Source organism: Mobula birostris, chromosome 14, assembly GCF_030028105.1.
Source record: "Mobula birostris isolate sMobBir1 chromosome 14, sMobBir1.hap1, whole genome shotgun sequence".
NCBI classification, from domain to species: domain Eukaryota; kingdom Metazoa; phylum Chordata; class Chondrichthyes; order Myliobatiformes; family Myliobatidae; genus Mobula; species Mobula birostris.
In genome coordinates, this window is record NC_092383.1 from 89,490,593 (window position 1) to 89,516,884 (window position 26,292).

General features: G+C 43.0%; 1 protein-coding gene across 3 annotated transcripts in view; it reads right to left on the bottom strand.

Moving 5' to 3' along the window:
* Window positions 1–2,888: 2,888 nt before the first annotated feature.
* Window positions 2,889–26,292, bottom strand: part of LOC140209543 (solute carrier family 26 member 9-like) — a 153,914-nt gene continuing 130,510 nt past the window's right edge. For all 3 annotated transcript variants that reach the window (XM_072277806.1, XM_072277804.1, XM_072277805.1), the window contains 3 exons: window positions 22,378–22,511; window positions 10,130–10,207; window positions 2,889–4,551 (listed from right to left, as the gene is read on the bottom strand). In XM_072277806.1, coding sequence (XP_072133907.1) covers window positions 4,498–4,551; window positions 10,130–10,207; window positions 22,378–22,511 — 266 coding nt within the window. In that variant the 3' untranslated portion in view covers window positions 2,889–4,497. The remainder of the gene's footprint in view (window positions 4,552–10,129; window positions 10,208–22,377; window positions 22,512–26,292) is intronic.

Below are 26,292 nucleotides of genomic sequence, written 5' to 3' on the forward strand. Positions count from 1 at the left end.
CCCCAGTCAGTTTGGACTGGCAATAACATCTCCTCCACAATCTCCATCAGCACTGGTGCACCACAAGGCTATGTGCTTAGCCCCCATAATTTGGTTCCTTTACACTTATGACTGTGCGGTTAAGCTCAGCTCCAACGCCATATTTAAGTTTGCTGATGACACCACTGTCGTAGTCCATATCAAAGGTGGTAACGTCAGCAGTTAGGACAGAGACTGAAAATCTGGCTGAGTGGTACCACAATGACAACCTCTCACTCAACGTCAGCAAGACCAAGGAGCTGATTATTGATTTCAGGAGGAGGAAACCAGAGGTCCATGGGCCAGTCCTCATCGAAGAATCAGAGGTGGAGAGGGTCAGCAATGTTAAATTCCTCTGAGTTAGCATTTTAGAGGACTTATCCTGGTCCCAGCATGTCAGTGCAATTACAAAGAAAGCATAACAGTGCCTCTACTTTCTTTGGAGTCTGTGGAGAGGGCCAGAGATCCTCAATGGAGGGCGGAGGGCATAGGAAAAGGTTTGTTTTGCTGTTGCTGTGTCTATCTTGTTGCATGTCGGCTGCGTGTTGTTCTGCTGAACCTTGTGGGCATGCTCTGTTGGCGTCAGAAGCATGGCAACTCTTGTGACTAATCAAGCGTCAAGCACTGCAGGTCGTGTAATATGGTGCAAAAAAATAAACTGCTGGAGCCACAATGGACTGAAGATGCTGGAATCTTGAGCCAAATACCAGACGCGGCAGGAACTCGGCAGGTCAGGGAGCATCTCCGAAGGGAAGTGGAAAGTCAGCATTTCGAATCGAGACCCTCCGTCTGGATTTCATCATGCAGCGGCGCTGGAGGCAGGGGGGATGGCCGAGAATTCCTTCTGCTCTGCTGCACAGATGCTTTCTGATCCACTGAGTTCCCCCTGCAGCCTGTTCAGATGCTCAGATGTGATTTGCACTCTGTCGAGCTGTACAGGCTGTTCTGTGCACCAGGGCAATACTTTGTTCAAACAACGTTTTTTTTTTGATTCTCTGATTGATTTTTAATGCTGTTCCTAGGTTTGTTTGTTTGCTCTTCCGATCCCTGTTTGTCTAATTTTATAGTTGCAGGTAATTCAAAAAAGTTCATGTAGTATGTTGGGCTTGACAAGTCACACGAGGAAAGATTATGAGGACCTAGAGTCATGGAGCACAACAGCACAGAAAGAGGCTCTTTGGATCACCTAGTCCGTGCTGAACTTTTACGCTGCTCATTCCATCAACCTGCACTGTGGACCTCCTTGCCCGTCCATCCATGTACTTATCCACTTATCCAAACTTCTCTTCAATGTTGAAATCAAACACAAAAATTCACCACTTGCACCAGCAGTTTGTTTCACACTGAGTGAAGAAGCTCCGCCTTAGGTTCCACTTAAATATCGTAAATATTTCACCTTTCACCCTTAACCTATGATATCTAGTTCGTCTCACCCAACCTGAGTGGAAAAAGCCTGCTTGAACTTACTCTATCTATACTCTTCATAATTTTGTATACCTCTATCAAATCTCCTCTCAATCTTCTCCACTCCAAGGAATAAAATATATATAATAGATTACATATATATATATATATATAAATAATCTCAGTTTTTATTATTATGTATTACAATATACTGCTGCAGCATTACAACAAATTTCATGACAAATGCCAGTGATAATAAACCTGATTCTGATTCTTCTGATTCTGATAAAATCCTAACCTATTCAATCTTACTCCACATTCCAAGTCCTCAAGTCCCGGCAACATCCTTGTTAATTTTCTCTTCACTTTTTTGATCTTATTGGTATCTTTCCTGTAAGTAGGTGACCAGGACTGCACACAATGCTCTAAGTTAGGCCTCACCAACGTCTTACACAAATTCAACATTACATCCCAACTGATGTCCTCAGTACAGAATCGGAATCAAAATTAGATTTAATATCACCAGCATACTCTATGAAATTTGTTAACTTTGCAGCAGCAGTACAATGCAATACTTGATAATATAGAAAAAGATAAATCAATCAATTACAGTATATATATGTATATTAAGTACTTGTAGTTAAATTAAATATAGTGCAAAAACAGAAATAATAAAAGTGAGGTAGTGTCCAAGGGTTCAATGTCCATTTAGGAATCAGAGGGCAGAGGGGAAGAAGCTGATCTTGAATCACCGAGTGTGTGCCTTCAGGCTTCTGTACCTCCTCCCTGATGGTAACAATGAGAAGAGGGTATGTCCTGGATGAAGGGGGTCCTGAGTGATGGACGCCGACTTTCTGAGTCACCACTCTTTGACGATGTCTTGGATACTATGGAGGCTAGTACTCAAAATGGAGCTGAATAATTGTAGAACTTTATGTAGCTTCTTTCGATCCTGTGTAATAGCAGCCCCCCCCCCCCCCATACCGGACTGTGATACAGCCTGTCAGAATGCTCTCCACAGTACGTCTATTGAAGTTTTTGAGTGTTTTAAGTGACAAACCAAACCTGATTTTGTTTCTGATTCATGGGTTCAATGTCCATTGAGAAATCAGATGGCAGGTAGGAAGAAACTGTTCCTGAATCATTGATTTATGAAGGCCATTGTGCTCTTTATTATCCTGTCTACCTGCAACACCACTTTCAAGGAATCATGGACCTGTATTCCCAGACAGCTCTGTTGTACCATAATCCTCATGAAAAGTAAAGAATTCTTGTTTATGGTTTCTTGGGAATGTTGTGTGCTTGAGGCTATGTGCATATGATGCTTCAGCAAGATGTTTTTCATTATCCTTGTGCTTACACGTACAATAAATTTGACTCTTGAATGTGACCTCCAGCTATTACTTCACAAAATAACGACACACGGGATTCTGGTAATATATTATATTTATTATTATTTCATTAGCATATAATAGTATTTATCAGTTAAATAACAGTTGCATGTATTTCACATTGGAGTGCAGCAAAACATTACATTATTACTTCAATAATGATATACTTCATAATTATGAGTATGATAAGCCCTACCCATTTCCTGTTTCGTCAGTTTAGCTTACTTTGAGATGACGTAGCCATGAATTAACTGGACATATGACTAAAAATGAGAGAATGACACAGGAGAGGGTTTTGCTCTAAGGTTAGACAGTGACTAGGGGACAACAACTATGGTGCTTAATTGGGGACCTTCTGTATAACAGCCACATAAGGTTTAAGGAAGGCACACGTTGAAGTTTACTTCACCAACCCTGTATTCCACTGGATGTGCGTTGCCCCAAGTTACTACTGGGGTGGGGAGGGAGGGGGCAGGGAAAGAAGGGCATGGAATAAATTAAATCATTTCAACTTCACCATCTTTTAATGCTCTTCTAAGTAGCTTGGAGGATGGGTTCTCTCTTGTGCTGTATTCATCGCCATTTCAAATGTCTGGAGTTGCTCGATCGCAGTCAGAGCATTCCACCTGACCTGTCCGGGCTAGGCAAGGACATACAACATCTGGGACTGCCATCATTAATGCTCTCCATTGGGTGGTAAGCATCAGGATCTGTTGTGTTTGCACTTCTTCATTGCCATTTTGCCTGTGGACACTGCCCATGTGCAGTGCTTTAATGAACACCTTCAACTCTTTTGTAAGCCTTCATGTCACAAGTGACCTTCGGCTGAAGTATTTTGAACACACTCTTCCTAAAGTACTGGCATTTAAAGTGGGAGCCCAATCTTCCTGTACATCAACCCGTAAGACCATAAGACATAGGAGCAGCATTAGGCCATTCAGCCATCGAGTCTGCTCTGCTATTCCATCATGGCTGATTTATTATCCCTCTCAACCCCGTTCTCCTGCCTTCTCCCCGAAACCTTTGACGCCCTTATTTATCAAGAATCTATCAACCCCACTGATTCCTGAGGATCTCCGGCCCAATGACCGCTCGACATGGAGTAGGATCTCAGGAGACGATACCTGGAGTCTCTTCATCGAAGCCCCTGCATAGAGGGTGGAAGGGGTGGACCATCTCCCAATCTATCCACTTGCCCTCCCAATCAAGCACCTCCTGCCCCACCTGCGGCAGAGACCATGAGGAGTTCCGCATTGGCCTGACTGGCCATCTCAGAACCTTCAGCGGGAGCAAGTCATTCTCGAACCTGAGGAACTGACTAAGAGAAAGACGTAAGACCTCTGGCATCTCTACATGGCAAAGAGAGATACCAGGCACACAGGATATCAACCAAGTACAATAGCATCGTATTTTCACACGTGTCAAATTAGAAGGTTTCACACAAGCATGGGGAAGACTTGTCCATTCCTTGTGCGTTAAATAAGAAATAGCTACTACAACCAAGAAAGAGTCTTTAACTAACAACTGGTGCCTGCACATTCTACCCTTTTCCGTATCGCCCTGTGTATCAGAAGCCAGTGCAAAGCACTTTACAATACACATTTAACAAGTTATTTGATCCAAAAGCACTTTTGGCTTCGAATTCCAATCACTTGCATTTGATCTTCAGGGTTTCCAGACATGTTCACAGAATTGTATGATCCGCAATGCTGCTGTCGAACATGGTTCCAAACATGACCTGTGGGAAGAAGGAGAAAGACCTTGAAAGCAAACTGTTCATTGCAGTCTGACCCTCTCCAAAAGGTACAATGAGTTCTGCTACATAAACACAAGAGATTTTACAGATGCCAGAAATCAAGGGTAACACACACAAAGTGTCAGAGGAACTCTGCAGATCAGGCAGCATTTATGGGAAGAATAAAGAGTCAACGTTTCGGGCCAAGTTGCTTCAGCAGGAGTGGAACAGAAGAGGGCAGAAGCCAGAATAATAAAGTGCAGGGAGAGGAAAAAGAACCATCTTAATCAAGGGTCTTGGCTCAAAATGTCAAAATACTGTCCTCTTCTTTTACACTCCTGATGAAGGATCTCAGCCCAGAATGTTGACTCTTCATTCCGTTCCATAGATGCAGCCTGACCTGCTATGGTCCTCCAGAATTTAGCGTGTGTTACACTAGTAAATCTGCTACTTATTGTTTCCCTTTGTCGAAGTGGAGAAAAAAATATACCTTAATAACCTCTTGTCAAAATTAGCACTGTTTCGTATATAACTAAAGTAGTATAAGACAGAAGTCCATAAGATATAGGAGGAGAATTAGGCCATTTAGCCCATCAGGTCTGCTCCATCATTACATCATGGCTGATTTATTATCCCTCTCAACCCCATTTTCCTGCCTTCTCCTTGTAATCATTGATGCCCTGACTAATCAACAACCTTCTCCCTGTGAATCAATATCAGATAGTTTATCAAATTAAATCAAGGATCAAGGATCAAAGATCAAGGATGGAAGATGAAGGAACAAGGAACAACTTTATTCATACACATTTAAGCATATTAGGAATTTGCTGTGCTGTGTTGGTCAGGGTGTGACATGCAACAACAACAGTTAACAATTATAAAGAGTAGATAATCATATAAAATATAGCTAGAAGTATGGATATGGAATAAAATGTGCTTAAATACATAAATACCAGCATGTATTTTCAATGTAAACAGCTTTATAAAAACTGGTTTAAAGTGTTTACAGTGCAGTGATTGGTAATAGATAGAGGGGGGTGGGGGCTAACTACAACAGCCGATCTGATTAACTGCCTGGAGGAAGAAACTGTTGAAAAAGTGTGAAGTTTTTGTTAGTCCTCTAGTGCTTTCCGGAAAGGAGCTTTTGGAAAAGGCATTTTGTTGGGAGGGTAGAGTCTGCAATAATTTTTTCCTGCCCGTTTCTTTGTGTACTAAACATATACAAGTCCTGCAGTGGTGATCCACAGTCTACCAGCAGTTATTCTTGGTGTGTATAAATCCTCATTACATTTACTGTGTATGAAAAATACCTTTTCACTTCAATCCCCACAGCCTTATCTCTTATTCTGAATCTGTGACCCCTAGTTCTAGAATCCAGGGCCAGGAGAAAAAAATTGCCTCACCCTTAGAATGTTGGATTCTGTAATAGTTTCGGAAATTTCAATGGGATATTCTCTCATTTTTCTAAACTCCAGAGAATACAGTTTCAATCTACTCAAGCAACACACATAAAAGTTGCCAAGACTTCAGGACAAAGGGTCTCGGCCCGAAATGTCGACTGTACCTCTTCCTAGAGATGCTGCCTGGCCTGCTGCGTTCACCAGCAACTTTTATGTGTCTTGCTTGAAATTCCAGCATCTGCAGATTTCCTTGTGTTTGCGTCAATCTACTCAATCTCTCTTCATAACACAAGGACACCATCAATAGGACTGGTGAATCCGGGTATTTTTTTTTCATTGGTAAGTGGTCCTTTTCTTTGTAAAGATTCCAAAGGTGACAAGGAAACAGAGAGGAGTGAGGTAGATTGCCAAGCTGAGTAGTATTACTACAGTAAGCTCGCACTCAACCAGATCAAGGAACATATTGTGGACTTCTTCAAGGGGAGGTTTGGAGAAAACACACCGGTCCTCACTGAGCGGTCAAAGGTGGAAAGGGTAAGCATTTTCAAGTTGGTGTTGGGTTAAACAGTAAAATAATTAAGTTTAACTGTGTTAAGTTTGATTGGAAATGCCAAAAATAACACCAACTCCCTGAAGGAAAACTATCCATTCCCCAAAACTGAATTGCCTTCAACCCAGAAATAGAAAGTCATAAATTGGAGAGCTTTAGCAGATGGAATTTAATCCTAACAAGCAAGAGGTGGCAAATTTTGGGAAGTCAAATAACAGTAGACCATGCACAGCAAATGGCAGGGCACCAAGGAGTGTTGATGATCTTCAGGTTCAAGTCCATAGTTCCTTGAAAGTGGCAACACAAAATCATCAAAGATCCCCACCATCTGGGCCATGCATTCTTTTCTTGATATTTTGTCAACAGGCAGGAGGTACAGAAGCCTGAAGTCTTACACTACCAGGTTCAAAAACGGCTACTTCCCTTCAACCATTCGGTTCTGAACCAACTAGTAATACCCTAATAGTATTTGACAACACTGTTCCACTTTGATAACTTTGCACTAAAATAGGGTTTTTTTTATCCTAATAGTGTTCTTTCTTGTAAAAAAAGTTGTTTTTAATTTATGCTTTTCTTGTGAATGCTGCTTATCTGATGCCATGAATGCGTGTGATGCTGCTGTAGGATTTTCATTGCACCTACACATACACGCAGTTGTGTATATGACAATAATCTCCACTTTGAGGGCTAGATAGATTGGTGAAGAAAGCAAATCATACGCTTGCCTTCACAGGAATAAAAATACAAATACTGGCATGTTTCGTTGCAACTTTACAAAACACGTGGTCTGCACTTGGAGCACCGTGCACAGTCCTGGTCACTGCACTAAAGGAAAGATGTGGTTATGCTGGAAAGGTTGCAGAGGAGATTCACCAGAATATTTTCTGAATTAGTGATTGTTAGCTAATGTGATAAATCAGATAGGCTGGGTTATTTTTTTCTGAAGGAAGCTAAAGAGCGACCTAACAGATTGTCAATATTATGAAAGGCATGGATAGTCAGAAGCTTTTGCCATTGGTACAGGTAATAAAACCAAGGAGCATAGATGAAGGTGAGAGGAAGAAGATTGAATTGAATTCTAATCCATAAAATGAAAATGCATGTTGAAAATGAATCTCAGAGTAGTATATGGTACACGGTGACATACACTCAGTGGCTACTTCATGAAGTACCTTCTGTACCTAATAAAGTGGTCACTGAGAACTTTATGGTTTTCTGTGGTTGTAATGTGCATTCCGAGATGCTTTTCTGCACACTATTTTTGTAATGTGTGTTTATTTGAGTTACTGTTGCCTTCCTGTCAGCTTGAACCAGTCTGGCCATTCTCCTCTGACCTCTCTCAGTAAAAAGGCATTTTCGCCCACAAAACTGCTGCTCACTAGATGATTTTTGGTTTTCACACCATTCTCTATAAACTCTAGAATCTGTTGTTTGTGAAAATCCCAGCAGATCAGCAGTTTCTGAGATACTCAAACCTCCCCATCTGGCACCAACAATCGTTCCACAGCGAAAGTGACTTAGATCATATTTCTTCCCCAGTTTGATGTTTGGTTAGAACAAGTGAACCTCTGGACCATGTCTGCATACCTTTATGCATTGAGTTCCTACAACATGATTGGCTGATTGGATATTTGAACTAATGAGCAGATATACATGTGTACCTCATAAAGTGACTATTGAATATATAAATACTTTGATGATGAACTTACTTTGAACTTTCAAATTTAAACTTTGAACCCTAACCATATTTTCCAATAAAATAAACTCCTGACCTCATGATCTAGCTCATCATGGACTTACACCTTATTGTTTACCTGCACTGCACTTTCTCTGGAGCTTTTACACTTTTTTCTACATTGATATTGTCTACCTTAATACAAAGATTTGATTTGTAGGAATAATTTGAAAGACAAACTTTTCACTCTATCTTGATACATCAAATTTCAAAACTCAAGGTTCAAAGTAAATTTATTATCAACGTACATACAGTATGTCACCACATATAAGATTCATTTTCTTGTGGGCATACTCAATAAATCTGGTAACCACAGTATAATCAATGAAAGATCACACCAAAAGGGCACTCAACCAGTGAGCAAAAGACAACAAACTGAGCAAATACAAACAGAAAGAAATAATAATAATAAATAAAGAAGCAATAAATATCAAGAACATGAGATGATGAGTCCTTGGAAGTAAGTCCATTGGTGGTGGGATCGGTCCAGTGATTGGGCAAGTGAAGTTAAGCAAAGTTATCCCCTCTGATTCAAGAGCCTGATGATTCAGGGGCAATAATTATTCCTGAACCTGGTGGTGTGAGTCCTGAGGCTTCTTTACCTCCTTCCCAATGGCAGCAGTGAGAAGAAAGTGTGAGCTGGGTGGCGGGAGTTCCCGATGATGGATGTTGGTTTCCTGTGACAGTGATCCATGTAGATGTGCTCAATGGTGGGGAGGGCTTCACCTGTGATGGACTGTGCTGTATCCATTACTTTATGTAGGATTTTCCATTAAAAGATATTGGTGTTTCCATACCAGGCTGGAGTGCAAGCAGTTAATCTTCTCTCCACCACATATCTATAGAAGTTTGTCAAAGTTTTAGATGCCATGTTCAATCCTCACAAACTCCTAAGGAAGTAGATACACTGGAGTGCTTTCTTCATGATTACACTTACGTGCTGGGCCCAGGACAGGTCCTCTGAACTGATATCACGGAGGAATTTTAAGTTGCTGACCCTCTCCACCTCTGATCCCCCAATTAGGACTGGTAATCAGCTCTTTGGTCTTGCTGATACTGAGTGAGAGGTTGATGTTGTGGCACCATGCAGCCAGATTTTCAGTCTCCCTCCTATATGCTGATGCGTCACTACCTTTGGTTTGGCCTATGACAGTTGTTGTCAGCAGTCTTAAGTATGGCATTGGAGCTGTGCTTAGCCACACAGTCATAAGTGTAATGCAAGTAGAGCGGGTCTAAGCCTTGTGCATCTGCGTTGACGGAGATTATTGAGATGTTGCCAATCCAAACTGACTGAGGTCTGCAAGTAAGGAAATTGAAGTTCCAATTGCACAAGGAGGTATTGAGGCCAAGGTCTTGAAGTTTTTTGATAGTTTTGAGGAATGATAGTGTTGAATGCTGATCTGTAGGCGATAAAGAGCACCCTGAAGTATGCATCTTTGCTGTCCAGATGTTCCAGGGTTGGGTGAGAAGCCAATTTACTTGCATCTGCTATGAACCTGTTGTGCTGGTAGGCAAATTGGAGCAGATCCAAGTCGTTTCTCAAGCAGGAGTCGATATGTTTCATCACCAACCTCTCAAAACACTTCATCACAGTGGACGTAAGTGCTACTGGATAATAGTTATTGAGGCAGGCTACCACGTTCTTCTTGGACACTGGTATAATTGAAGTCCGCTTGAAGCAGGCAGATACCTCAGACTGCCGAAGCGAGAGGTTACAGACCTCAGTGAACACTCCAGACATTAATAGATCAATCCCAATTTACAATTCCAAATTCTGGAAGTGTGATGTCTAAGTGGTCAGTGTTGTACATGGTAAGGACAGTCTCTGCACTCTTGTGGGGAAGGTAAGTTGATGCTGAATAAACAGTGGGAGCAGAAAGTATCACTGGTTCTTACCTGCTCCAAATCCTGGTTGTTATCGTTTTCATCGCTTGACACATCCTCGTTCACATAGATCGCTGCAGAACCCGGAACCTGGAGGGCAGCAACAGAGCAGAGCTTTTAGACGTGTGGGTGAAATATAATGGTAGTTGTGTAGCTATGGTTGAGTTACCAGTTATAATTCAATGAGTAGCACTCTCACCTCTTGAGTCACAAGACTCTGGGGACCAAGTCCACTCCTGAGAGTGGAACTCAGAAAGTTAGGCTGACTTATGGACCAGACGGCACTGTTATTTGGATGGGATGACTAACTGAGAGCTGGGATATTTAAGATTCAGGGGCAGCGTTGATAAGGTCTACTGTGGTGCGCACTCTCCTGTCTACATCAATTGGGCAGAAGTTGGGTTGATCGAGAGCTTCAAGGTCCTATAAGGGACCATTACCAGTCGTCTGTCCTAGCCCAACCAGAGATTACATTGTCAAGAAAGTGCTCACCAACACTTCTACTTCCTCAGGAGGCGAGAGGAATTTTCCACATCTGCATTGACCCTCAGCAACTTTTATCAAAGAACCATCGGAAGCAACTTCTGGATTTATCATACTTGGTATGGCATTTGCTCTGCCCATGATGGCAAGAAACAGCTTCTATCCCACTGCTATTGTGCTCTTGTATGATAAGATAGACGCTTGAACTCACAAGCTACCTTGTTATGATCTTGCACTTTATTGTCTACCTGCACTGCACCTTCTCTGCAGCTGTTATACTTTATTCTGCATTGTTATTGTTTTACTTTGTTCAACTGCTGTAATAAAATGATTTGTACGAATAGTATGCAAGACAAGGTTTCTGCTGTACTTTGGTACATGTAGCAACCATAATAAACCAATATTTGACTTTTCATATCTGCTGGCTTCCTACTCTGTCCGACATCTTCCAGCCCTACAACCCTCCTTGAACTCTGCACTCTGACACCTTCTGCACGTTTGATTTCTTCTGCCACCTCTGATGAAGTCCAGGCTTTCGGCTACCCTATAGCATTCTCTCATTTGACCTCTGCCCCTCTCTACCACTGACTACGTTCCCTCAAGCAGTACAAGCTTCCACTACCTGCGTTTTCCAATCTTGCTTTCTACAGACCGCACTCCCTGAAAAGCACATAAATTTGCAAGATAGAGCTGCTGACTCGTGATCCGCAGAATTTTGTAAGCATTACAATAGAAATCCAGATCAGCCATCAAAACAGTAATCTAACTTTTACTCACCCTTGTCTTGGGCTGTTAGACCTAATAATTTCACATTAACACAAGCGCTGGGAAATATCACATTACTTCCCTGATAAAGGGCTGGAAATATCCTGAGCGGTGGGTGGAATAGATCACCTAATCTGAGGTCTGAGGAAAGACATCCTTGCCATAGAGGGAGTACTAAGAAGGTTCACCAGGTTGATTCCTGGGATGGCAGGACTTTCATATGATGAAAGACTGGATCGACTAGGCTTATACTCTCTGGAATTTAGAAGATTGAGGGGGGATCTGATTGAAACGTATAAAATCCTAAAGGGATTGGACAGGCTAGATGCAGGAAGATTGTTCCCGATGTTGGGGAAGTCCAGAATGAGGGGTCACAGTTTGAGGATAAAGGGGAAGCCTTTTAGGACCGAGATGAGAAAAAACTACTTCACACAGAGAGTGGCGAATCTGTGGAATTCTCTGCCACAGGAAACAGTTGAGGCCAGTTCATTGGCTATATTTAAGACGGAGTTAGATAAGGCCCTTGTGGCTAAAGGGATCAGGGGGTATGGAGAGAAGACAGGTATAGGGTTCTGAGTTGGATGATCAGCCATGATTGTACTGAATGGCGGTGTAGGTTCGAAGGGCCAAATGGCCTACTCCTGCACCTATTTTCTATGTTTCTATCACGTGTAAATAACATTGATGCAACAAGAGGAGATGCTATCTCATAGCCCCAGGTTTAATTCTGACCTTTGACACTGTCTATATGGAGTTTGCATGTTTTCCCTGTGACTGTGTGAGATTACCTTGGGTGCACAGGCTTCCTCCCACACCCCAAAGACGTGTGGTTTGGTGGGTTAACTCGCTGCTGTGAATCAACCCCAGTGCATAGGTAGAATCTGTGTGTGCGTGTGTCTGTGCGTGTCTGCATGCGTGGAGGGGAGAGGGCTACAGGGAATTTGGGGAGAATAAAGTGAGCGGAGGTTTAGTATAAATGATACTCGATGGTTATCCTGGACATGATGGGCCGAAAAGCCTGATACATGATGGAAGGAAGAGCTTAGTTCCCTGCTGAATGACAACACGAAACAAGGAGATTATGCTGAAGCTTTATATGACACCAGTCAGGCCGCACTTGAAGTACTGTCAACAATTTTGGACCCCATATTTCAGAAAGGATGTAATTTCACTGGAGAGATCCCAGAGGAGGTTCACGAGGATGATTCCAGGATGAAGGGGTTAACATATGAGGAGTGTCTGGCAGCTTTGGGCCTGTACTCACTGGAATTTAGAAGAATCCGTGGAGATCCCATCGAAACCTACTGAATGTTGAAAGGACTAGATAAGGTGGACGATGTGAGGATGTTTCCTCTGGTGGGGGTATCCAGCACGAGAGGGGACAGCTTCAAAATTGAAAGGTGACCTTTTAGAACAGATGTATGGAGGAATTTTTTTTAAGCCAAAAACTGGTGAATCTGTGCCACAGACTGCAGTGGAGGCCAAGTCCGTGGGTATATTTAGAGCAGAAGTTGATAGGTTCATGATTGGTCGGGATATGGTGAGAGGGCAGGTGTATGAGGTTGAACGGGATCCGGGATCAGCCATGATGAAATGGCGAAGCAGACTCGATGGGCTGAATGGTCTATTTCTGCTCCTATGTCTTATGGTCTTATGAGAGAGGGCAGCACTGCCGACTTGTGTTGCTTTGAAGTGGAAATAATATTACCCTTCACTTGATGTTTACAATTACAGGAAGTTTACATTTATAAGGAGCAACATCCATCATCGTCATGGACCCCATCATTCAGACCACACTCTCTCTTTTGCTGCTCCTACCAGGAAGGAAGTACAGGAACCCTAGGTCCCACACCACCAGGATCAGGAACAGTTATTAACCTTCAACCATCAGACTCCCGAACCAGCATGAATACTTTCACTCATCTCAACACTGAACTGATTCTGCAAACTATAGCCTCATTTTCAAGGTCTCTTCAAGTCAAGTTCTCAATATTATTTACTTTTATTTTATTATTGGCATAATTTGTCTTCTTTTGTACATTGGTTGTTTGACAGTCTTAGTTTATGTATAATTTTTCATAAGTGTTATTACATCTATTTATTTTCCTGTGAATGCCTGTAAGGAACAAAGTAGTGTATGGTGACATATGTACTTTGATAATAAATTTACTTTGACTTTGAAGTGGTCAGTGGGGAAGGAATTCAAGTCCTGCCCCATTCTTGAGTCACAGGAGGACTACTCCCAACCAGTAGGGTTGAAATCTACTGTGTAACCGACACTTTCTCAATCTCCACTAGTGCTCCCACCTCAGAAAGAAAGTTTGTTTGTTCAATATGTGCTGTGTCGTATGACGTGGGCAATCATGTCTTTGATCGTAATTGTTCTTGGCAAATCTTTCTACAGAAGTGGTTTGCCACTGCCTGCTTCTGGGCAGTGTCTTTACGAGACAGGTGACCTCCAGCCGTTATCAATACTCTTCAGAGATTGTCTACCTGGCGTCAGTGGTCGCATAACCAGGACTTGTGATGTGCAGCAGCTGCTCATACGACCATCCGCCACCTGCTTCCATGGCTTCAGATGACCCTGATCGGGCGGGCTAAGCAATTGCTATACCTTGCCCAAGGGTGACCTGCAGGCTAGTGGAGGGGAGGAGTGCTTTACACCTCCTTTTATAGAGATGTATTTCTACTCTGCCACCCACAGAAAGGAAGTAGGCTCCTTTAAATTTACAAATCTGGGACTAACAATGCTCCCAAAAGAAATACAAGCATTTGCTTTAGGTCCTTGAGATACCCCTCCCCAAGCCTATTTTCAGTCTGGTAAATGTTTCAACTGTTGTCCCTGTGGTGATGGAGAGACTGCCAGAGCATGTTTCTGCATAAAAAGCTTCCCCTCCCTCCTTCTCTCTTTTTCCAATGGACATTTTGGCTTCCTTCCCTCTCACCCCTTCTCTTCTCCTCATCTCTTCCACCTATCACCTCCCAGCTTCTCACACCATCCCCCTCCCCCAACCACCCACCTTCCCCCTCACCTGGTCTCACCTATCACCTGCCAACTTGTAATCCTTCCACAAACAAGAGAAAATCTGAAGATGCTGGAAATCCAAACAACACACACACACACACACACAAAGGGTTGTGGCCTGAAATGTTGACTGTACTCTTTTCCATTGATGCTGCCTGGCCTGCTGAGTTCCTCCAGTATTTTGTGTGTGTAGCTTATACTCCTTACCCACCTCCCTCCTCCCACCCTCCACCCACCTTCTTATTCTGGCTTCTGTTCCTATCCTTTCCAGTCCTGATGAAGGGTCGCTGCCCAAAATGTCAGCTGTCCATTCCCCTCCACAGATGCTGACTGACCTGCTTTGTGTGATTCTGTAATGATGACCAGATAATTTCTTTCCCCCTGGGTGGTCTGGTTAAGGATAACTGTTGCTGAAACATGACAGGGGGAGATAATCCCCTGCTCTCCTCCCTAGTACTGCATATCCACCCGCAAGTACAGACCAGCTATCAAGTCCTGTGGCGGGCCTGCTCAGAGTTTGGGAAGAAAGGGAAAAATAAATGAGAACTTGTCCTTCCACTTCCTGCCAGTTGGCAGCAGTCAAGTGGTGGGACGCCTTTGAAACCCTGAATTGGCTCACAGGATGGGACAGTATATGGAAAGTGTGTTGGCGAGCAATTGAATCAACCAGATGTTGAAGGGTACAGGTCAAGTACTGAAAGATGGGATTAATATGGATGAGTGGTCCACGTTGATATAATGGGCCAAATAGCCTGTTTCACTGCTGTATCGCTCCATGATATAAGACCATAAGATAGAGGAGCAGAATTGGGCCCCTTGGCCCATCAAGTCTGTTCTTCCATTCCATTGTGGCTGCTTTATTTTCCCTCACAATCTCACCTCCTGCCTTCTCTCTGTAAACTTTGATGCCCTTACCAATCAAGAATCTATCAACCTCCGATTTAAATATACCCAATAGCTTCTATGGCAAATCTTTTCCAATCTCTCTCTATAAATAAAGCCTTCTATTCCAGGCAACGTCCCAGTGGATCTCCTTGGCACTCTGTCCAATACATCCCTCCCATGGTGTAACAACCTCAACTGCACACTATACATGCAGCCTAATCTGCATTTGTAAAGTTGCTGAAGTGCTGAGGGACAACTTCAGTATCGCTGTTTGAAGGTTAAACTAATCTTCTAAGATTACCTTTGTTGGTCCATGTAGGTCAAAACATGCAGTGAAATGTGTCATTTGCGTCACCAACCAACACAGTCCAAGGAAGTGCTGGGGGGTGGGGGGCAGCCCATAAGTGCTGTAGCAACATAGCAATCCCACAAAACCCTAACCCGTACATCCTTGGAATGTGGGAGGAAATTGGAGTACCCGGAGGAAACTCATGCGGTCACAGGGAGAACGTACAAACTCCTTACAGGCAGTGGTGGGAATCGAACCCACATCGCTGGCACTGTAAAGCATCGTGTTTACTCTTCGCTACCATGCCATACTCTTTAACAGATATTTTGAATGTTAAAAATGAACCCTTGACTTCACAATCTATCTCGCCATGGCCCTTGTGCCTTATTTTTGACCTGCACTGCATCTCGCTCTAACTTTAACATTTAACTCTGTACTCTGTTTGTTACACACACACGCAAATGGGAGCCTATATAAATGTGAGCACTCCCAGAGAGAAACACCAACAACTGTCTGCTGAGGATGTCACCTTGACTGGTGACGAAACGTCTGCAAGCTAATTGCCAAGCTCGGCGAACTCCATAACCTCAACCCGCGCTACCAATATTCACCACCATCCAAAACATACAAAATGCTGGAGGAACTCAGCAGGTCAGGCAGAGAGGAATAAACATTCGATATTTCAGACCCTTCATAAGGACTAGGGATGGCAATAAAAATATCAACTCTTTATTTTCTTCCAAAGATAGTTCTTACTATGATTTCAAATTGTTTTTAAAACTTTCTGCAAGTCTGGGACCTGTGGAGGCACTGGAAGGGCTGGACAGCTTTGACAGGTGGCAGACCTGAGCCTTGCAGAGGAAGTTAGTGGGCAGGGGCACTCACAATGGAGAGCAAAACACAAAAATCTGGAGGCACTCAGCCAGTCAGGCAACATCAGGGGTGGGAAATGCACAGTTAGCGTTTTAGGTCGAGACCCTTCAACAGGGCTGGAGAGAAAGAGGGGAGACAGTCAGAATAAAAGAGTGGGGTGTGGGGGTTGGGGGACAGTGGGGGCTTGTCACTACGGTCCAGGATAGACAGTCAGCTGGATCCAGATAAGGCAGATTGAAGAAAAGGGGGTGTGAGAGTAGAGCTTACAAGCAGCTCCCTCACAGAGTCTCCGTGTTGAATTGTTCAGCTCAAAAACACATTTTCTCAAATTCTATTTACAATGAACACCAACTTCTCTAATTTTCAATAATTTTTCCATCTTCCCCTTCTTACTTTTGCAATCCCCATTCTGGTTATCATCTCACTCGCTGTCTTCTCCTCACTTGTCCATCACCTCCCTCTGGTTCTCCTCCTTCTTCCCTTTACTCCCATGGTCCACTCTCCCCTCCTATCCGATTCCTTCTTCTTCAACCCTTTAATTCAACTACATATCCCCTCCCAGCTTCTCACTTCATCCTCCCTCCCCACCCGTTCACCTTCCCCCCTCAGCCGGTCTCACCTATCATCTGCTATCTGGTATTCCTTCCACCTTCATATTCTGGCTTCTTCCCCCTTCCTTTCCAGTCCCGATGAAGGGTCTCAGCCTGAAACACTGACTGTTAATTAATTTCCATAGATGCTGCCTGACCTGCTGAGTTCCTCCGGCATTTTGTGTGTGTTGTTCCATTTATATTGGTCTTCAGTTTGATCTAAGCTTTCATTACGTTTCCCAGACAGCAAACATATTGCCACGAGGCACAGAGTGATCAAGTTCAGGCCACTGAGGTCATCTGAATGCTGAGTTTCTATCCGCATACCAAAGCTAGTGTTTGTTCTGCCCTGTTGTACCGTGTGATGCACACAGCTGTACATTGTTTGCTTACCGTCATTAGATCACAAAGCTCCAATCATATACAAGCAACATGTAATGCTGAGGCTTTAAAAGGCATTGGTCAGATCACACTTGGAGTATTCTGAGTAGCTTTGAACCATATGTACTGCACTTTGTGTGCCGCAGTTCCGGAGGAGACACCAAATTGTGTAGGGGGAGAGAAAGTTTAAAAGGAGAGAGTGGGGGCAGTCGACACATGTATGGTGTCACAGGTCCTGAGCAGACATTGGATTGTGTGGAGGGTAAGAGAGTTTAAGAGAAGTGAGTGGGAGCAGTTGACACATTTTGCATACCACAGTTCCTGAGGAGACATTGGATTGTTTAGAGGGAGAGAGAGTTTAAAAAGAGTGAGCGGGGGTCACCGGCATATTTTGCGTGCCATGGTTCCTGAGGAGACATTGGATTGTGCATAATTAGGCGCTTGGCAAACTGATTAAAAACACTTAATCAGTTCTGTACATAGTAGCCCCAGAGAGAGAGTGGGATACTAGATCTCCAATTAGAGAATGAGACAGGGCAGCTGACAGAAGTTTGCGTAGGGGAACACTTTGCATCTCGTGATCATAATGTCGTTAGTTTCAAGTTAATTAAGGAAAATGATACAGTATGTCTGGCTATCGCTTTGAGATTCTAAATTGGAGAAAGGCCAATTTTGATGGTATCGAAAAGGACCTGGCAAGTGTGGACTTGGACAGGTTGTTTTCTGGCAAGAGTGTACTTGGTAAGTGGGAGGCCTTCAAAAGTAAATTTTTGAGAGTACAGAGTTTGTATGTTCCTGCCAGAATAAAGGGCAAAGATAAGCACTTTAGTGAATCTTGTTTTTCAGGAGATGTTAAGGCCCTGGTTAAGAAGAGGGTGGCAGTGCATAGCAGGTATAGGCAGGCAGGAACAAATGAGGTCCATGACGAGTATAAGAAGTGAAAGAGAACTCTTAAGAAGGAAATCATGAGGGCTAAAAAAAAAGGCATGAGGTTGCCCTAGCAGACAAGGTGAAGGAGAATCCTAAGGGATTCTACAGATATATTAAGAGCAAAAGGATGGCAAGGGACAGAATTGGTCCTCTAGAAGGTCATCTGCCTATCACCCCACATCCACCCCATCTGGTGCCCCTCCTCTTTCCCTTTCTCCCGTGGTCCACTCTCCTTATCAGATTGCTTCTTCTTCAGCCCTTTATCTTTTCCATCTGTCATGTCCCAATACTCACTTCACCACCATTCCCCCACCCAGCCAGCTTCCCCCTCACCTATCAACTTCCAGCTTGCACTCATTACCCCCCCCCCCTCCACCTTCCTATTCTGACTTCTTCCCCCTTCCTTTCCGGTTCTAATAAGTGGTCTAGGCCTGAAACATCATCTGTTTATTCTCCTCCATAGATGCTGCCTGACCTGCCGAGTTCCACCAGCACTGTGTGCGTGTTGCTCCCGATTTCCAGCAGACTCCCTTGTGTTTATGAACTAGGGAGGAGCCTGCTGGGTCTGATGGTGCCACATGCTTGTTACCCTTGGCTGCAGATGCAGGAGGTGCTGTCACAGTAGCCTTAGCAGCGAGAATCTGAGAGTTATGATACTGAAGGGATGGCAGAAAAGATCTGGTGATGGTTTGGGAAGCAGAATGTAGGAGAATGTCCAAGTGGAAAGTTCAGGACTGGAAAATTTTGGGTCATCGAGCAACATAGCAGGGGTACAGGCCCTTCGGCCCAACAAGTCCATGTCAACCCTGGTGCCTACCCAGCTAGTCCCAATTTCATGCACTCTGTCCTTCTCCCTCTAAGCCATGTCTATCTGTATACCTATCCAAGTGCTTCTTAAATGATACTATTGTACCTGCCTCAACCATTTCTCTGTGAAACCTATTGAATGTTGAAAGGTCTCAACAGTTTGGATGTGGGGAGGATGTTTCCTACGACAGAGGAGTCTAAGACAGGAGGACACAGCCTTAGGGTAAGGGATATCTACTTAGAACAGAGATGAGGAGGAACTTCTTTAGCCAGGGAGATAGATAGATAGATACTTTATTGATCCCAAAGGAAATTACAGTGTCATTGTAGCATTACAAGTGAACAGATACAGTATATAAATATTAGAAGAGAAGTAAGAAAGAAGAAAAAATAAGTTACCTCAAACAGTCTAATAGGAGGGGGTCATTACTTCCCCAGCTATAGGTTGATTCATTATAGAGCCTAATGGCCGAGGGTAAGAATGATCTCGTACAGCACTCTTGGAGCAGCGCGGTTCTCTCAGTCTATTACTAAAAGTGCTCCTCTGTTCAGCCAAGGTGGCATGCAGAGGGTGAGAAACATTGTCCAGAATTGCCAGGACTTTCCGTAAGGTCCTTTGTTCTACCACAGCCTCCACTGTGTCCGGTTTGATCCCTATAACAGAGCCAGCCTTTCTAATCAGTTTATGGAGCCTGTTGGCATCACCCACATTGATGCCATTGCCCCCACCATATAGAAGATTGTACTGATGACAACAGACTGGTACAATATGTGAAGTAGAGGTCTGCATACTCCAAAGGACCTCAGTCTCCCCTGGCCCTTCTTGTACACAGAATCTGTGGAATTTATTGCCATAGATGGCTGTGGAAGCCAAGTCAATGGGTATATTTAAGGCAGTGGTTGACAGATTCTTGATTATTCAAGATGTAAAGGGATTTGGGGAGAAGGCAGGAGATTGGAACTGAGAAGAACATGGATCAGCCATGATGAAATGGTGGAGCAGACTCGATGGGCCAAATAGCCTAATTCTGCTCCTGTATCTTATGGTCTTATTTCCTCTGGCAGTTTGTTCCATATACTCATCATCCTTCATGTGAAAAAGACATCTCTCAGGTCTCTTCTATATCTTTTCCCCTCACCCTAAACCCGAGAATTGGACAGGTCTACCTTGGGGGAAAGAGCGTTACCATCCACCTTATCTAAGTCTCTCATAATTTCAATTATAAGGTTGCTTAGAAAATATTCCAAATTTTGATTCACATTCTGGTTTGAGATCTGCAACATTTAGTAGAGGTAGTCACAATGACCAATTTAAATCTGTACTCATTGTCTCCTCCCACCAGTTCCACTAAGGTGCTTTTCTAAAGACAATCCCACTTCCTCAATTCTGATTTAGGAAGGGGAAACAATTGCACTGTTACAGCAGTCCTAAACTACCGTAGCTTTCTTGCCATAGGTTCAAAGGGCATGGAAACAGGCCCTTTGGCCCATGCAGGCCATGCTAGCGTCAATCATTCCTTAACACTAATCTCATTGTATTCTCCCCCTATTCCTATCAATTGGACTTGACCTCTCACTTAGATACAAGAGGCAATTAACTTTCCTGAATGTCTTTGGGATGTGGGAGGAAACTGGGGCAGCAGGGAGTAAACCCACAAATGTGCAAACTCTGCACGGGCAGTATCCGAGGTTAGGATTGAACCCAGGACACTGGGGCTGTGAGGCAGCAGCTCTCCCAGCCATAGGACTGTGCCATTGTCTGCCACTGAGGGCTGGATCTTGTTGGCTAGATCTCATTAAGATTTTCCCACATCTTTGCTTGCCTTGGAGGAATGAGGAGGGGAGTGGGTGTCGGGTGTTGCTGACGCCACAGCATGCCACCATCCACCAGAGGCTGAGTGGTGATTGGACTGTAGGTGGAACAGGGCGGAAAACACACCTCCAGAATAAACCAGACTTCCTTTGACAGCTGGCAAGGCTGGGCGTAGCAACTTGCAGGCTGTGAATGTTGTCATACATGTCAGCGGTTTGTAAATATTTCTGAAAGCCACAGAAAGCACCCTATCTGGATGCATCACAGTTGCTATGGCAACTGCTATGCACATGGCCACAAGACACTGCACTATTTTGCTGTAGTGTTCTATGTTCTAAGTTATTTGCCTCAGTCTCCAAAGCCCTCCACTTCCTATTGAAACCGTTGGGACTCTGAACCGACCCCCCATGGAGGGTCCTGGTGACAATTCCCTGGCAGGGAAGCTGGACTCAGAGACGCTTGTGTCAGAGCAAACTCACAGATCTGGCTTTCTAATAATTCCCAGAGTTCTGTCCACATGTCAGGGCATTAGGGATATACTGTTCATTCCAGATTTCCAGCATTTGGCAGATTTGCAGAACTGTTCACTCAATTCTCTGATAATGAAATAAAAAAATTTACTTAAAGTAAAATTATTGTTTAAACATAAGAGATTCTGCAGATGCTGGAACTCCGGAGTAACACACATAAAATACTGCAGGAACTCAGCAGATCAGGGAGCGTCTATGGAAATGAATAAACAGTCGACTTTTTGCACTAATACCCTTCATCAGGACTGGAAAGGAAGGCGGGGGGGGGGGGGCGGAATGCCAGAATACGAAGGTGTGGGGTGAGGAAGGTGATAGCTGAAGCCAGGTGGGTGGCGGAGGAGTTGAATTAAGAGGCTGGGAGGTGATAGGTGGAAAAGGTAATGGGCTAAAGAAGGAGGATTATGATAGGAAAAGAAAGTAGATCATGGAGAAAGGGAAGGAGAAGGAGCACTGTGGGAGAAGACAGGCAGGTGAGGAGAAGAGAGGTAAGAGGGGAGCCAAAGAGAGGGGAATGGAAGAAGGAGGCATGGGGAGGAAGAGAAATTATAGAAGTTAGAGAAATCAATGTTCATGCCATCAGGTTGGAGGCTACCCAGAAGGAATATGAGATGTTGCCCCTGCAACCTGAGAGCGTCCTCATCAAGACAGTAGATGAGGCCATGGAGCAACATGTCAGGGATTAAATCCCGCCTGAGAGAAACTATTAAGATTATCTCATACAGATAAACATTTACAAAAGACTACTGAAATGTAAGGCAGACGAATAAATACTCTGGAATTAGCTGTGACTCTATTCTGAATTACCAGCTGATCTGCTAGTTCTGACACAAAGGTCAAGGCTTCCTTTCATATTTTAAATAGCAAGTAACATTCTCTTAAAAGTTGCTACCTTTTCCTTGGTTGTATCCTGCCTGCTGGCCAGTGAGTAAAGAACCGCATCGTGGACTGAGAGGAAGAGGCAGTTACGTGCCAGTCCACTCTCTTCGAACATACCGCCGTTCTCGATATCTTCAAACACTTGATCTGTTGGGCAAATATTAAACAACATGATCAGAAGCAGTGAATGCCCATGGAACAAATCTTTGTTAAACAGAGTAAAAAGTGAATTGTAAAGTTCTAAATAGTCCATATGGGTCGGGATCTTAGGCATATGCAGAGAACAGAGAGATATGAACATTATGTGGGCCAAAGGGACTAGTTTAGTCAGATGTTTAATTACTATTTTAATTAGTTTGGTGCATTATCATGGGCCAAAGTACTTGTTCCTGTGCTTAATGTCCTATGTTCTATGATCAATAAAGAAATTGTTGAAGGTTAATACTGATTAGATAACACCTCCTTTATAAATAGAACAGGTCAACAGTCAGAAGGAAGGAGCAACCCAATATCTCACCAAAATCATCAGTAATCACTTGATATTTAAAAGTCATTCCAATTTCCTTTTATAGCCTGGAACCCTTTTGATATCAGCAACAGAATTAACTGTGGCAGGTGTCTGCACATCTGTCCTTTGTTTAGCAGTTGTGTTTAAGCAGCAGTGCATATTTCAATAAACCTTGTGTTAAGTGGACTTGGAATAGGAGCTGACGGCTTGCGAGAGGCAAACCTCACCTGTCTGACCCTATAGAAAATGCTACTTCCCACTTAATCCTAGTTGCTACAAAGCAGCCAAAGCCTACAACGTTCCCAGATGTTGGTCAGTGTAGTAGTGACTGTCTTCTGGCTTCACATCTGAAGTTTGGCTCTGCTGATTGACTTTAATGGAACCAAATTTTAGGAGCAGGTCACAAGACTACGAACTTAGCACAACGGACCAATTAAAGGTTTAAACATGCTGGGCTCTGTTGCCAAACAACAGGATAGGAGTGACCAGGCAAAAAAAGAAAATGCTGACAGATTTTGAGTTTCAGATTTTTCGCTGAAGGAAATAACTTAAAAAAAAGATTTAAAATATAAAAATAAAAAGTATCAAAGTTAAGAATATTTTAATAATTTTTAAAAATCTGTGTTAAAATATTATATTAAAATGTATCAAAATTAAGGATATTATAAAAATTATTAGCTATAGAAAGAGGCTTGGCTGAACTGAGGCTGTGGCCTGCAAGTACCAGGCTACTGGATTGGCTGCAGTGATGACTGGGTTCTCAGCTGTGGACTCACTTTCATCAATTTCAGTTGTTTGCTTGCTTTTGCTGTTTGCATGATTTGTTTTTTTCCCCTGGACATTTGGGTATATGGCGGTCTTCTTATTTTTTTAATAAGTTCTATTGGGTGTCTTTGTTTTGTTGCTGCCTGCAGGGAGAGAAATCTCAAGGTTGTATAGAGTATATGTACTTTGATAATAAATGCAATTTGAACCTGTATATAGAGATTTGGAGGCTAAGAGGAGCCCTGATTGAAGTTTATAAAATGATGGGAACATTAGTTAGCATAAATTGTCTTTTTTCTCAGGGTAGAGATGCAAAACAGTAGAATACAATGGCATGCAAACAGTTTGGGCACCCCTGGTCAAAATTTCTGTTACTCTGAATAGCTAAGTGAGTAAAAGATGACCAGACTTCCAAAAGGCATAACGTTAAAAATGGCATATTTCTTTATTATTTTTAAGCAAGATTACTTTTTCATTTCCATCTTTTACAGTTTCAAAATGACAAAAAACAAAAAGGGCCCAAAACAGAAGTTTGGGCACCCTGCATGGTCAGTACTTAGTGACACCCCCTTTGGCAAGTATCACAGCTTGTAAACACTTTTTGTAGCCAGATAAGAGCCTTTCAATTGTTGTTTGAGGGATTTTCATCCATTCTTCCTTGCAAAAGACTTCTAGCTCTGTGAGATTCTTGGGCTGTCTTGCATGCACTGCTCTTTTGGGGTCTATCCACAGATTTTCGATGATGTTTAGGTCAGGGGACTGTGAGGGCCATGGCAAAACCTTCAGCTTGCTCCTCTTGAGGTAGTCTTTTGTGGATTTTGAGGAGTGTTTAGAATCATTATCCTTTTGTAGAAGCCATCCTCTTTTCATCTTCAAATGCTGCATTCACCAGCATTTTTGTGTGTGTTGCTTGAAATTCCAGCATCTGCAGAATTCCTCATGTTTGCTCTTTTCATCTTTAGCTTTTCTACAGATGGTGTGATGTTTACTTCCAGAATTTGCTGGTATTTAATTGAATTCATTCTTCCCTCTACCAGTGAAATGTTCCCCGTGCCACTGGCTGCAACACAAGCCCAAAGCATGATCGATCCACCCCTGTGCTTAATAGTTGGAGAGATGTTCTTTTCATGAAATTCTGCACCCTTTTTTCTCCAAACTTACCTTTGCTCATTGCGGCCAAAAAGTTCTATTTTAACTATATCAGTCCACAGGACATGTTTCCAAAATGCATCAGGCTTGTTTAGATGTTCCTTTGCAAACTTCTGATGCTGAATTTTGTGGTGAGGACTCAGGAAAGGTTTTCTTCTGATGACTCTTCCATGAAGGTCATACTTGTGCAGGTGTCGCTGCACAGTAGAACAGCGTACCACCACTCCAGAGTCTGCTAAATCTTCCTGAAGGTCTTTTGCAGTCAAACAGGGGTTTTGATTTGCCTTTCTAGCAATCCTACGAGCAGTCCTCTTGGAAGTTTCCTTGGTCTTCCAGACCTGAACTTGTCCTCCACCGTTCCTATTAACTGCCATTTCTTAATTACATTACAAACTGAGGAAATGGATACCTAGAAACGCTTTGCTATCTTCTTTTAGCCTTCTCCTGCTTTGTGGGCATCAATTATTTTAATTTTCAGAGTGCTAAGCAGCTACTTAGAGGAGCCCATGGCTGCTGATTGTTGGGACAAAGTTTGAGGAGTCAGAGTATTTATAAAGCTTTGAAATTTGCATCACCTGGCCTTTCCTAATGATGATTGTGAACAAGCCATAGCCCTAACAAGCTAATTAAGATCTGAGACCTTGGTAAAAGTTATCTGAGAGCTCAGATGTCTTGGGTGCCCAAACTTTTGCATTGTGCTCTTTTCCTTTTTTTCACTCTAAAATTGTACAAAACAAAAATAATACACTAATCTTGCTTAAAATGTTGAAAAGAATGTTTCATCTTTAACTTTATGACTTTTGGAGATCAGTTCATCTTCTACTCACTTAACTATTCACAGTAACAGAAATTTTGACCAGGGTTGCCCAAACGTTTGCATGACACTGTATATACCCTTAGCATGAGAGAGAGAAGTTCAAAGGAGATGTGCTGGTTTCATTTTTTTACACAGAGAGTGGAGGGTTCCTGAATGGGTTGCCAGGGTTGATCAGGGTTGATAGTGGAAGCAGACACGATTGGGACACTTAAGAGGCATTTAAACAGGGAAGGAATGGAGCAATATTGGTAGGTGGGTTTAGTTTAATTTGGTGTCATGGCCAGTTGGGCATCTCTCTCTCTGTCACACTCTCTCTCTCTTTCTACAATGTTCTGCTTCTCTCTCGCTCTCTGCCCCTCTCTTTCTCTCTCCCGCTCTCTACCTTGCTAGGGTCTTTTATAAATGCAGGCAGGAATAGTCCTCTCAGGCTGCCTCTGTTATTCCTCAAAATCAAGCTCATATTCCTGACCAAAAATGGTCTTGGCCCAAAATGACTCTTTATTCCTTTCCATGATCTGCTGCCTGATCTGCTGAGTTCTTACAGCATTTTGTGTGTGTTACTCTGGATTTCCAGTATCTGCAGATTTTCTTGTTCCACTGACCAATCCCTATTTTCCTTAGTACACGTGACAATAATAAACCAACTCTGCAATTTAATTTAAACATCAGCTTCTCGCAAAAATTAACAC